This window comes from Danio rerio, chromosome 18 (genome assembly GCF_052040795.2).
Source record: "Danio rerio strain M-AB ecotype USA chromosome 18, GRCz13ab, whole genome shotgun sequence".
Classification (NCBI taxonomy): Eukaryota; Metazoa; Chordata; class Actinopteri; order Cypriniformes; family Danionidae; genus Danio; species Danio rerio.
Genome location: NC_141038.1, coordinates 54328831 through 54342500, shown reverse-complemented (window position 1 = coordinate 54342500; position 13670 = coordinate 54328831). Strand labels below are relative to the sequence as shown.

The following is a 13670-nucleotide window of genomic DNA, read 5'->3' as shown; positions in this document are numbered from 1 at the left end:
AGCACAGACTCATACGGCAGATCTCTGACGGCCAGAGGAAACACCAGCCTGACACACACACACACACACACGCACACACACACACACACACACACAGAACATCAGCGGTCACTCATTCCACATCGATTTCTATTACTCAAAACAGACTGGGCCATCTGACCAATCAGAGAAAAGCATGTTATTATGAAGGCGGGGTTAAGAGAGCAGACCCCCAAAACATGAGAAGCTTGTTTTGGGGGTGGCTCAGTGGTCAGTACTGTGGCCTCACAGCAAGAAGGTCTCTGGTTTGAGTCTCGGCTGGGTGAGTTGGTGTTTCTGTGTGGAGTTTGCATGTTCTCCCTGTGTTGGTGTGGGTTTCCTCCGGGTGCTCCGGTTTCCCCCACAGTCCAAACACATGCACTATAGGGGAACTGATCAACTACACTGGCCGAAGTGTATGAGTGTGTGTGTGGGAATGAGTGTGTATGGGAGTGTTCCAGTACTGGGTTGCAGCTGGAAGGGCATTACTGCGTAAAACAGATGCTGGAGTAGTTGGCAGTTCATTCCGCTGTGGCGACCCCTAAAATAGGGACTAAGCTTTCACTAGTGTCTGACATGCCCCGCCCCCTTCGTCTCATTGGATGCACTTGAGCTCAACAACTCTCTCTGGCAGAGCTGTCAGAAAAACTAAATGCTATTGGCTGATTTTTTTTATGAAGGGGAGGGGCTATTCTATGCCCCTCCCTCTCTTCATGTACAGTTATGATAACGTCAAACACTGAATAAAACTGCATCAGTGTGTGTGCGTGTGTGTGTCTGTCTTACTGGCGGTTGCAGTGAATCCTGCCGTGGAGCTGCAGAGACGTGCTGATGTTCTCACACTGCACCGGTTCAGCCAGATTCCTGCCGCTGTGTGTGACAGACACACTCATGCGGAGGTGATCATACCTGAAACACACACAAACACACATGCAGACAGACACACACACACACAGATGATAAAGGGTTTTCCACACCTCAATCGCAGCGGCGCTCCCTGATGCCAGAGTGTGTGTGTGTGTGTGAGCTGTGGATCTGGTCGTACCCGTTCCTCCAGCTGGGCTGCAGTGTGTGTAAACTTGTCAGGCTGAGCTGCAGAACGCCGCGGTGATTCTGCACGTCTGACGGTGGTGTGTGTGAGTGTGTGTGTGTTCCCCAAACACTGAAGTCCAGATCAAAACTCCTGAAGAAAATCTGAAGCAGCTTCAGGAGAGAGCGGTGGAGCGCCACGACAGCTGAAACACACACACACACACACACACACACACACACACAATAATGTGTGAGAAAATACCAAATAACATATTGATAAACGGAAAAAATAAAGCATAAATATATATATAGAATATGGCTTAAAATGCATGTGTGTGTGTGTGTGTGTGTGTGTGTGTGTCAGAGATCTGCAGAGCGTGCACTGAACAGGACAGTCATGCAAGTTCAGTCTCACCTGTGTGAAGGTCACCGCTGTGGTCCAGAGTCTGGAGAAAAACACTGCATTACATGATGATTCGGCTTAAACACACACACACACACACACACACACAGAGACAGACAGACAGTATAAGAGTGGTAGTGTGTGTGTGTATTGTACCAGTTTAGTGAAGCTCTTCAGCCGGCCGGCGGCTTCCTCCATCTCCACTGTAGAGACACAGAGCTGAGCACACACACCTACAGCACTGTCCAGCAGCACACACACACCTTCACCTGTCTGAACACACACAAAAAATGTCCCCACAAGGTCAAAATGTACCAATATTGCTATACATGTGGGATATTTAGTCCCCACAATGTGATGAATACAAGGCACAGACCGGGTTTCTCATCAGCCGGGTCACTGCACTGCTGTAGACGTCCAGTTTCTCCTGCAGACTCCACCTGTGGAACCAACAATATTCAGTGTGTGTGTGTGTGTGTGTGTGTGTGTGTGTGTGTGTGTGTGTGTCAATAATAAGCAACAAAATGGGTGGTTTTCATTCTCCTCCTCGGGTAAATCTTCACTGGAGTGTGGTTGTAGTGAGCACCTGATGTGGTTGGAGGCAGACTGCAGCACCTGACTGTAATGGAGGCTCTGCTTGTGGTCTTCCTCCTGCAGACACAGAACACCGTCAGCGTCTCCTGATCAGATTATCATTATTATTCTGCACATCTGAGCCACTCGGCCTTACGTCTGGACTGAGGGTTTTCCTGATGGAGTCTCTGAGCACCAAACGCACAGGAACATCAGCAGAAAACCTGTGATACGCCTGGATGCACTCATGATAGCCCAATACTTCATCACTGGACGAAGGAGAACAGAACAGAGGAGTTGAGGATCACAGCATCTGCAGGCATGGGTAAGATCTAGCACACCCTGCTGAACAGCTCACGTCTCTCATTATTATTATCATCTTTATATTATATTTAATATTGTTGGACAGAAACAGTATATGCAATGTTCACTCCCCGGCCACTTTATTAGGTACATGTGATGAATGACATTCAGGTTCTGCATCTAAATTAGAGCAGTTAGATGGAGTCTTCCTATCCTGACACAGGTGTTTAGTCTGATTTAGATCTAAAGCCTCTCTGAGCGGTGTATTTCAATGTCATTAACTGAGCTAATATAAACAGCATGTCTCCGGGGAAATGTTGTACTGTGAGAAACATCATCATCTGGACACTCAGCGTCAGTATCGTGTGTTCCTCAGTGTCCTGCAGCTCCATCACACACTCCGCTCATTATTGTCCTGATAAGGGTGCAAACCTTCCTTATAAGTGTAAACACACACACACTGCAGAGAGCGGCCGAGATCACCTTCTGAGGAACTGATCTGAGCTGCAGAGTTTGAGCAGGTACAGCGGAGCGTCAGCGGCGGACTGATCCAGAGTCAGCAGAACGGCCTCCAGCAGCTCCTGCACCCGCCAGTGCACTGATACACACAGGGAAACAGCTTTACCACAGTACTGCTGAGTGAGTGTGTGTGTGTGTGTGTGTGTGTGTGTGTGTGTGTGTCTTACACTGGCTGCGGTACAGCAGAGGCTCAGGCAGCCACGGCACACACACCCTGAAGAGCAGCTCTGCGGAGCCCAGCAGACTCTCCTGCACAGGGGCCACAGGAGCCCACAGCACTGCAGCAGCGGGAACACGCTCACACAGCAGCCTGCGCACACACACACACACACAGGACAGAAGTGGCGGTTCATTCCGCTGTGGTGACGGCTGATGAATAAAGGGACTAAGCTGAAGTTAAATGAGTGAGTGAATGTCTCACTGTGCTGCTGCTCTGCAGAGTGCTGCGGTCCTGCTGTTGCTGCCCTGCGCTGCATCCACCAGCCTGATGCTCCAGTCCTGCGGGACACACAGCCTTCATCATCATCATTAATCACACCTTCATCATCATCAATAACAATCACAGGATGCTTCAAACACAGCATCGCCTCTGGAAACAAACATCTACTGTACAGCTAATAGTAGCAACTGCATTATAAATACGAGTGTGTGTGTGTGTGTGTGTGTGTGTGTATGTGTGTGTGTGTAAGAAGTATATATACACACAGGCATGCATTTATTTGAGAAAATATATTTAGATATAAAATCTATATGTATATAATGCTATTCTAATAATATACGAACAAATTCTATATAAATGTAAATATTTATGTGACAAAATCAATGTTGTAGTTTTGTGTGTGTGTGTAAGTGTGTGTGTGTGTGTGTTACATCTACGTAATAAATATAAAACATAAACGCATATATTATGTCAAAACAAACTTTTATTTTGGATGTGATTACCCTTTGCCCAGCACACACACACACACACACACACACACACACAGTTGAAGTTATTTTAATTCGACAGGAGGGCTAAACATAGAAAAGCTAATAATAAACAATAATTATAGAAATATGAAAGGTTTTGTGGTGTACAGTGATCTCTGTACCGGGCTGGAGTCTCCGGTGTCCGGCAGCGGTGTGTCCTGCTCTGTCCTGCGGCTGTGCGCGGCTCCTCCAGCGGCTGTCAGCTCTCGGTACTCCTGCTCCTCCAGCGCGGGGAGCCGCCAGTCCTCCGGCCGGTCCCTGAGAGCCGCGTCTGTGCGCTTCATCGGCGGAGCATTCACGGGCCTCCGGACTGATCGATCCTGTTCTGAAGAAGAAAGACAGGTGCTTTGAGCGCCAAATCCGCGGCTCCTCCCACAGACACCTGCGCTCACCTGTGTGGAACACCGGAGGCGCCAAAACCCAGCAAAAGCTCACCCAAACAGCAGGATTCCCTCACCATCCACTCTCCCCCAGCTGTTCCCAAACCTTTAGGGGCTTCTTTCTGCTGTCGAACACTAAAGGAGATATTTTGAAGAATGCTGCAGTAGTAGCCTAGGAAAAACAAAATAATGTCAATGGCTACAGGTTTCAGCATTCTTCAAAATATCTTCTTTTGTGTTCAACAGAGGATATGGAGAATGAATGAGGACAGAATCACTCGTGTCTGGTGGATGCGGAGGAGCCCTTCACATAATGACCTGTTCACTGATGATGTACAGGAGATTAAACTGCTTTAATCTTGTGTTTTCATATAGTAATGTTGAATAATTAACTGCAGAAGAGCAGGATTATCAGCATAACAGCAGATTAACTGATTTTCTACAGCAGAACAGCGAAATAAACGAGTTTTTAGAGACTTCTACAGAGTTGATGAGCTGGTGGATCATCAGGTGCGGCGTCTCCTCAGACTATTGAGTATTGATGTGAGGTGTTCGGTCTGTTCACCGTGCAGAAGGGAAATCTAATAGCTGATGTAAACAGGACACGGTTATGAACATCGATCATGAGCAGAAATGTGGGATTAATCTGAATATTGACAGATATATGGACAGATTCACTCAGAATCACAGAAAATAGTAAGGAGTCGAATCTTGGAGTCGACTCTGGAATTCTAGAGTCGCTCTCCTCGGCCGTACTATTCCATTCTGAGGGGAGACTCGGAGACCAGCTTTCTTCAGACGTCCACTGCCTGATTTATGATAGATTAGCTCCACGCAGATTGTCTTGAGGATGTCGAATAAAGCGTTATTTTAATCAATATTTGTGATGATTTTGAAAAAAATCTGAGATAATGATTGTGTATTCGTTTTGCCCCAGTCGCTGTGAGACATCCGGAGTTCCCCCGCTCCCAGCGCAGGTGGTTCGGTCGGTGTGGAGCAGGAAGTGGGAAGCGGAAGCTGCGGTCAGGAAAGCGGACGCCTGCTCTGGTCAAATCTATAATCAGCGTCTCCTCAATCACCTGAAGAAGACCCGCGTTACGAGGACATCGAGCCGCACAGTGAGTGTGTGAAGAGCGCGTGAGTGTGTGAGAAGTGTGTGTTTTACTCTGACGGAGAGAGCAGAGAGGGCGAGGTGTTGACGCGTCACGGTCGCTCCTCACCGCGGTTATAACGCTTTATAGCAGCGCGCGCCGTGATTTACCGGCTCACAGAGAGAGAAGAGGAACCAGCGGGGCCCGAGCGACTGCGTGGCGGACACACACACACACACACACACACACACACACACACCAGATATACTGACTCACATTATCTCTCTTACACACACCCAGACTCGCTCGAACACACACACACACACACACACACACACACACAGATGTGCAGTTTGCTGTTCAGATGAGTAGCCTTAGCCAGTTCCACTGGTGATCTGTTTTGTTGACTATCTAGTGACCTAGATAGGTGTCTTGATTTGTGAGCGAGTGTGTATGGCAGATTATTAGTGCTGGATGGTGTTGTGTGTGTGTGTGTGTGTTCTAATTTTGTTTTGCATTGTCCGATCATTTCTTTGTGTGTATGTGTTGTAACGGTGTAATGTGTGTTATCAGATGGTGTGTGTGGTGTCAGATAATGTGTGTGTTGCGTGTAATTAAATGGTGTGTGTTTTGTCAGATAATGTGGGTGTGTTCTGATTGGCAGTTGGTTTGTGTGTGTGTGTGTGTGTGTGTGTGTGTGTGTGTGTGTGTGTGTGTGTGTGTGTTCTGACGGTGTGTGTTGTGTGTTGTCAGATGTGGAAGGCAGCCGCTGGTCAGTCTGTCTCTATGTCAGTGGATGAAGGAGCAGATGACTGGGAAACTGACCCTGACTTTGAGGTACAAACCCCGACATTCCTCCTACCCTTCATCTTCCTCTTCTCCTCCTCCTCTTCCTCCTCCTCCTCATCATCTTCTCCTCCTGACTGAGCTGAAGCTGCAGATGCTCCTCGTGTGTGTCCCTGAGCGTGCCTGTGTGTGTGTGTGTGTGTGTGTGTGTGTGTGTGTGTGTGTGTGTGTGTGTGTGTGTGTGTGTGTTTCCCTCCGCTCATGTTTCACTGTCTGCATCACACACAGAATGACGTGTCCGAGAAGGAGCAGCGATGGGGAGCCAAGACTGTGCAGGGGTCCGGACACCAGGAGCACATCAAGTCAGTCTGAGATGAATGTCCTGATCATGTTGAGCACGAGCGCGTGCAGAGCGGTTCAGTGTGGTGATGTCATCAGCCCATCAACATTTCCTGCTGGTTATCAGACTAGTTAATAACTGTGACGAGAGGCAGTTCAGTCATTACTCAATGTTTAAAGAGCGGTCACAACATGATTGATCAACATGCAGCTCTTACTCGACTCTCAGAAGCTCCAGAAATGACAAGTGTAAAACAGGAAACACACTGAGACCATAGTTATTATTGTTTACAACCCTCAAAATGGTCTAAACAAGACCTGTTTAAATCAGTGTGTTGCTTCACTTAGATATAAATATATCTGTCAAATATAAATATATCTGTTAAATATAAATATATCTGTCAAATATAAATATATCTGTCAAATATAAATTTATCTGTCAAATATAAATATATCGGTTAAATATAAATATATCTGTCAAATATAAATATATCTGTCAAATATAAATATATCTGTCAAATATAAATATATCTGTCAAATATAAATTTATCTGTCAAATATAAATATATCTGTCAAATATAAATATATCGGTCAAATATAAATATATCTGTCAAATATAAATATATCTGTCAAATATAAATATATCGGTTAAATATAAATATATCTGTCAAATATAAATATATCGGTTAAATATAAATATATCTGTCAAATATAAATATATGTCAAATATAAATATATCGGTTAAATATAAATATATCTGTCAAATATAAATATATCTGTCAAATATAAATATATCGGTTAAATATAAATATATCGGTTAAATATAAATATATCTGTCAAATATAAATATATCTGTCAAATATAAATATATCTGTCAAATATAAATTTATCTGTCAAATATAAATATATCTGTCAAATATAAATATATCTGTCAAATATAAATATATCGGTTAAATATAAATATATCTGTCAAATATAAATATATCGGTTAAATATAAATATATCTGTCAAATATAAATATATGTCAAATATAAATATATCGGTTAAATATAAATATATCTGTCAAATATAAATATATCTGTCAAATATAAATATATCGGTTAAATATAAATATATCTGTCAAATATAAATATATGTCAAATATAAATATATCGGTCAAATATAAATATATCTGTCAAATATAAATTTATCTGTCAAATATAAATATATCGGTTAAATATAAATATATCGGTTAAATATAAATATATCTGTCAAATATAAATATATCTGTCAAATATAAATATATCTGTCAAATATAAATTTATCTGTCAAATATAAATATATCTGTCAAATATAAATATATCGGTCAAATATAAATATATCTGTCAAATATAAATATATCTGTCAAATATAAATATATCGGTTAAATATAAATATATCTGTCAAATATAAATATATCGGTTAAATATAAATATATCTGTCAAATATAAATATATGTCAAATATAAATATATCGGTTAAATATAAATATATCTGTCAAATATAAATATATCTGTCAAATATAAATATATCGGTTAAATATAAATATATCTGTCAAATATAAATATATCGGTTAAATATAAATATATCTGTCAAATATAAATATATCTGTCAAATATAAATATATCGGTTAAATATAAATATATCTGTCAAATATAAATATATCTGTCAAACATAAATATATCAGTTAAATATAAATATATCTGTCAAATATAAATATATCGGTTAAATATAAATATATCTGTCAAATATAAATATATCTGTCAAATATAAATATATCTGTCAAATATAAATACATCTGTCAAATATAAATATATCGGTTAAATATAAATATATCTGTCAAATATAAATATATCTGTCAAATATAAATATATCGGTTAAATATAAATATATGTCAAATATAAATATATCTGTCAAATATAAATATATCTGTCAAATATAAATATATCTGTCAAATATAAATATATGTCAAATATAAATATATCTGTCAAATATAAATATATCTGTCAAATATAAATATATCTGTCAAATATAAATATATGTCAAATATAAATATATCTGTCAAATATAAATATATCTGTCAAATATAAATATATCTGTTAAATATAAATATATCGGTTAAATATATCTGTTAGGCTGACGACAGTAAACATTACTACATGCAGATTATTGGTTTTCTTTCACAAAATCAAAAAAGTTAGTTGAACAGTAAAGAATTGAATATTAAACGCACATCATCTTTGACTTGTATACTGTGTGTGTGTGTGTGTGTGTGTGTGTGTGTGTGTGTGTGTGTGTGTGTGTGTGGTTTTGATGTTACTGATGTTACTCTGATATTACTGATCTTATTCTGTTCTCTAGGTAGAAAATATTGTAGTTTAAAACTGGTTTTAAATTCTGAATGTTTTTTATCATACTTACATCTTCTGTCGAATGTAATATGATATATTTTAAACGTGTGTGTGGGAGTGGATGATCCTCAGATGTGCTGTTATTAATGTGTGTTCCAGTATTCATAAGCTGCGTCAGACGGTCTCCACTGAACACAGCGACCTGAAGCAGAAGGAGCTGGCCACCATGCCCAAAGCCTCTCACGGCTACGGGGGGAAGTTTGGTCTTCAGCAGGACCGCATGGACAAGGCAAGAGCACAGGGATAAACTGATGTGCCGTTATCCAAAGCCAGATAATTCCTATATACTGTGTATATGTATAAATGGCAAGGGAGCGCAATAGTGAACATGAAGATCGCTAAAACTGAACTGTAAAAGTCTTTATAAGCAAATCACAGCTAAGAGACATGACTTTAATGCTTATTTAAAATATATTTCCAAGTTTAAATGTTGGAATGTTCTAAGTGAATAGGGCTTAGGGGGGATAAGTGGGAATGGAACACAGCCAGGAACTCTGTTTCTAACTACAGCTCCAGAGGTGTAGCTGCAAGCATACAAGTTAGCGATGCAGTTTGCGAATGCTCGTTGGAACGATGGATAAGGGAAACGGCAAACCAACTAACTACACTTGTAACGACACAACTTGCGACTTTAGTTAGCTAACCATTTTAGTAGACGGTCATTTAAGGAGACGGTCATTAAAACACAGTGTATCTGTTCTGTGCTGCGAGTGGTCATTTCTGACCTGTAAGACATCAGGAGGGTTAATAACAGAGCAGGGAAATGTTCTCAGTGTTTCCTCCTCTATTTTAATCTTAAGAAAGATCAGATTTCCTGAGTTTGGGCTGGGATGATGAGCTTAATTCATCAGTTGCATTAGTGTGAGCGGATCTTCTTTGCTGTGAGTGTGTTGGTGTGAATGCACCGCTGTGTGTGTCTCATCATGAACGGTGTGTGTTCCTCAGTCCGCCGTGGGTCACGAGTATCAGAGTAAACTGTCCAAACACTGCTCTCAGACCGACACCTCCAAGGGTTTCGGGGGTAAATACGGGCTACAGGAGGACCGAGTGGATCAGGTAAAACACACACCTGCAGAGCTCAGCTCACACTACTGCTGTTCTGCAGCCTCATTCACCTGTGTGTGTGTGTGTGTGTGTGTGTGTGTGTGTGTGTGTGTGTCTGCAGTCTGCTGTTGGTTTCGAGTATGTGGGAAAGACGGAGAAACACGCCTCTCAGAAAGGTGAATGGCAGTCTCTTACTCATCATAATATCGTGAGCTTCCTGCAGATGAACAACAGCTGTTTATATTTCACACTAAAGGTCATATTGTGTCTTGAATATCGAGAATAAGAGCTCTGATAAATGACCAAACACGTCAGAGTCCTCCGATGATGAGCATCTGCGAAGTTTTGTAAATATGGCTTCACTACTAGCTCTCAATATCAGCTGCTCATCCTGTGCGTGTGTGTGTGTGTGTGTGTGTGTGCGCGCGTGCGTGCGTTTGTGTGTGCAGATTACTCCACTGGTTTCGGGGGCCGGTACGGTGTTCAGGCTGACCGTGTGGATCAGAGCGCGGTGGGCTTCGAGTATCAGGGGAAAACAGAGAAGCACGAGTCTCAGAAAGGTCAGTCCTCCTCCTCTGTGTCCTGCACGTCTCTGTGTTTCCGGATCTGTCTCTCATGCTGCTCCTCAATCTGCAGATTACGCTAAAGGCTTCGGGGGAAAGTTCGGCGTGGAGACGGATAAGGTGGACAAGAGCGCGATGGGCTTCGAGTATCAGGGGAAGACGGAGAAACACGAGTCTCAGAAAGGTCTGCGCTCTCACCACACACACACACACACTCCACACAGCAGACAGACACGGCTCAGCACAGGCTGCTGCACACTGATGATCAGCAGTACATGCGGGATTATGATGGAGTCAGTGCAGCAGAAACAGCCCACATCACCACACGGCAGTGAATCTGAGGCTGGAGATATTAACATCAGGGTCTTGTGTTCTTGTAGACTATGTGAAGGGCTTCGGAGGGAAGTTTGGTGTTCAGACGGACCGTCAGGATAAGTCTGCGGTCGGCTGGGATCATCAGGAGAAGCTGCAGCTGCACGAGTCCCAGAAAGGTCCACATCCCCACTGTAACACTGATACTCCCACCACTGTACACACACACACACACACACACACACACACCGTCTCCTCCTCTCAGTGTGTTCTCTTCTTCATTCTAGATTATTCCAAGGGTTTTGGAGGGAAGTATGGAGTGCAGAAGGACCGAATGGACAAGGTGTGTGTGTGTGTGTGTGTGTGTTCATCATTACTCTACACCTGCTTCATTTCAGTGTGTGTTAACCTGAGACTGGGAAAGAGAAGTGTGTGTGTGTGAGACAGAGAGAGCGTGCCTCAATTTTGTACAGCTGTCTGATTGTGTGTGTGTGTGTGTGTGTGTGTGTGTGTGTGTGTGTGTGTGTGTGTGTGTGTGTGTGTGTGTGTGTGTGTGTGTGTGTGTGTGTGTGTTCCTCAGAGCGCAGGCACGTTTGAGGAGGTGCAGAAGCCGAGTGCTGCGTATCAGAAGACCCGTCCTGTGGAAGCAGGTCAGATTGTAGCTGTGTGTGTGCATTAGTGTGTGTGCGCATGCCTGTGTTTGTGAATGTGAGTCGAGTGTGTGTGTGTGTGTTCATGTGTGTGTGTGACGGCTCCTCTTCTTGTCGTCTCCAGCCTCCAGCAGTGCGAGCAGCATCAAGGCCCGCTTCGAGAACATCGCCAAGCAGAAGGAGGAGGAGGAGCAGCAGCGTCTGGAGGAGGAGCGCAGCCGGCGGCAGGCCAAGGAGAAGCAGGAGCAGGAGGAGGCGCGCACACACATGAAGGTGTGTATCTGTCTGTGTGTGTCTGTGTGTGTGTGTGTGTGTGTGTGTGTGTGTGTGTGTGTGTGTGTGTGTGTGTGTGTTCTGATTGACACACACCCATCTGACTCTGAGCTGTTTGTGTATTACCTTCCTGATATCAAGAGATTAAAAGTGTGTGTGTGTGTGTGTGTGCGTGTGTGTGTGTCAGACTCAGGAGGAGCCGGCGAGTGTGTGTTCTGTGGAGAACGGCTCGCATGTGTACGAGCTGGAGCAGCACGCAGCAGAACACACACATGAAGAGCCGCCGCAGGAAGACCTGTACCAGAACACAGAGCCCGACACAGGTCAGGAGAACACACACACACACACACACACACACACACACACACACACACACACACACATATATATACATATGACCACAGCCTTTACAGATGACTCTAGATGTTCAAGTGTGTGTGTGTGTGTGTGTGTGTGCGCAGGAGCTGAGTCGTATGAGTACGCAGAGGATGTGGGCATCACCGCAGTGGCTCTGTATGATTATCAGGCTGGTGAGTGACTCCATCACTGATCTCAGAACAGCTCTTAAACACACTCTAATGATCAGGAGCACACACACATCTGACTGATCTCTCTCTCTCTCTCTCTCTCTCTCTCTCTGTGTGTGTGTGTGTGTGTGTGTGTGTGTGTCCAGCGGGTGATGACGAGATCTCCTTTGACCCGGATGACATCATCACCAACATCGAGATGATTGACGAGGGCTGGTGGAGGGGTGTGTGTCGCGGCGCGTACGGACTCTTCCCTGCTAACTATGTGGAGGTCCGACAGTAGACACCTGACTTCCTCCCGCAGAACATCCACACTTCCTGTTGCTTCACCGGTTCAAACTGCCAATAGAGATTTAACGATCACGGAGAAGATCATCCGGTCAGACTGGTGTGTGTGCGTGTGCGTGCCTGTGTGTGCACTCAATTGTATGTGTGTGAGCGTGCGTGCTCAAGTATGTGTGTACACATGGATGCTCATGTATATGTGTGCGCGCGTGTGTATGCTCAAGTATGTGTGTGCTGATGTGCAAGTATATATGTGTGTGTGTGTGCTCAAGTATGTGTGTGTGCGTGCATGCTCGACCATGTGTGTGCGCGTGTGCTCAAGTATGTGTTTGCTTAAGTGTGTGTGTATGTGTGTGCGCTCAAGTATGTGTGTATGCTCGAGTATGTATGTGTGTGTGTGTGTGTGTGCGCTCAAGTGTGTATGCGTCTGCTCGAGTGTGTGTGTGTGTGTGTGTGCGCGCTCAAGTATGTGTGTGCGCTGATGCTCTAGTATGTGTGTGCATGCTTGAGTATGTGAGTATGCTATCATATGTGAGTGTGTGTGTGTGCACGCACTCAATGTGCTGAAGTATGTATGTGTGCCTGAAATCATATGTGAGTGTGTGCATACATTGTGTATGTGTGAGTGTGTGTGTGAGAGAGTGGCACACACAGCAGATCTTCCTCCTCCTCCATCTGCAGCTTCATCAGGAGTGTATCAGTGATGTTTGATCTCAAACACAGTAAATGAAGGCCAAAACGTGCAGCGCTCAGAGCGGCCTGCTGAAGGGTGTGTGTGTGTGTGTGTGTGTGTGTGTGTGTTCATGTCTCGTTAATCGCGTGTGTGTGTGTGTTCTTCTGTGAGTGCATGATTTCTGTGTCTGTGTGTGTGTGTTGCTCAAGTATATCCAATGACAATCCACACAGGAGCGGTGGAGTTGATGAAGTGTGTGTGTGTGTGTGTGTGTGTGTGTGTGTGTGTGTGTGTGTGTGTGTGTGTGTGTGTGTGTGTGTGTGTGTGTGTGTGTGTGTGTGTGTGTGTGTGTGTAACGGCTTTGCTAATGCTAATCTTCATCTGTGTTTGGCACTTTTAGTTGAGTGTGTGTGCTGTATCTGTGCTGCGAGCGCTCTCTACACGCCTGTTTTATAACAAATATCATTTAAGAATAAAAGATGGACCAAAACTGTGTGTGTTT

The 13670-nt window shown here is 43.7% G+C and overlaps 2 protein-coding genes across 12 annotated transcripts in view; one reads left to right on the top strand and one right to left on the bottom strand.

Annotated features, from left to right (window-relative positions):
- The window catches only part of pik3c2g (phosphatidylinositol-4-phosphate 3-kinase catalytic subunit type 2 gamma), a 16650-nt gene extending 11093 nt beyond the window's left edge, over positions 1-5557 (bottom strand). Inside the window, exons 1-14 of one of the 10 annotated variants that reach the window (XM_087293652.1) lie at positions 5418-5557; positions 4253-4369; positions 3940-4142; positions 3270-3346; positions 3016-3158; positions 2813-2927; positions 2184-2295; positions 2040-2104; positions 1830-1893; positions 1610-1726; positions 1466-1496; positions 1064-1253; positions 805-927; positions 1-48 (exon numbers count right to left, since the gene is read on the bottom strand). The exon at positions 1-48 is cut by the window's left edge and continues 81 nt beyond it. In XM_087293652.1, the coding sequence (XP_087149778.1) occupies positions 1-48; positions 805-927; positions 1064-1253; positions 1466-1496; positions 1610-1726; positions 1830-1893; positions 2040-2104; positions 2184-2295; positions 2813-2927; positions 3016-3158; positions 3270-3346; positions 3940-4142; positions 4253-4277 (1313 nt within the window). In that variant the 5' untranslated portion in view covers positions 4278-4369; positions 5418-5557. Of the gene's footprint in view, positions 49-804; positions 928-1063; positions 1254-1465; positions 1497-1609; positions 1727-1825; positions 1894-2039; positions 2105-2183; positions 2296-2812; positions 2928-3015; positions 3159-3269; positions 3347-3939; positions 4145-4252; positions 5231-5417 lie in introns of those variants that run through there. The other 9 variants (XM_087293654.1, XM_087293656.1, XM_087293651.1 and 6 more) reach the window with 9 other exon arrangements.
- cttn (cortactin) lies at positions 5191-13658 on the top strand. Of its 2 annotated transcripts, NM_001423896.2 has the most exon segments (15): positions 5191-5315; positions 6042-6125; positions 6363-6436; positions 8941-9070; positions 9787-9897; positions 10007-10061; positions 10335-10445; positions 10522-10632; positions 10829-10939; positions 11048-11103; positions 11341-11410; positions 11535-11683; positions 11871-12006; positions 12145-12213; positions 12357-12737. In NM_001423896.2, coding segments are annotated over 14 exon segments (1404 nt in total). In that variant the 5' UTR covers positions 5191-5315; the 3' UTR covers positions 12494-12737.
- Positions 13659-13670: the final 12 nt, after the last annotated feature.

Excerpts from the sequence above, each read along its gene's own strand:
- cttn (XM_087291888.1), top strand. The coding sequence starts at position 6,042 with ATGTGGAAGGCAGCCGCTGGTCAGTCTGTCTCTATGTCAGTGGATGAA. Across the intron at positions 10,633-10,828 it reads GAAACACGAGTCTCAGAAAG|ACTATGTGAAGGGCTTCGGA; the intron begins GTCTGCGCTCTC and ends GTGTTCTTGTAG. Across the intron at positions 11,411-11,534 it reads GACCCGTCCTGTGGAAGCAG|CCTCCAGCAGTGCGAGCAGC; the intron begins GTCAGATTGTAG and ends TGTCGTCTCCAG.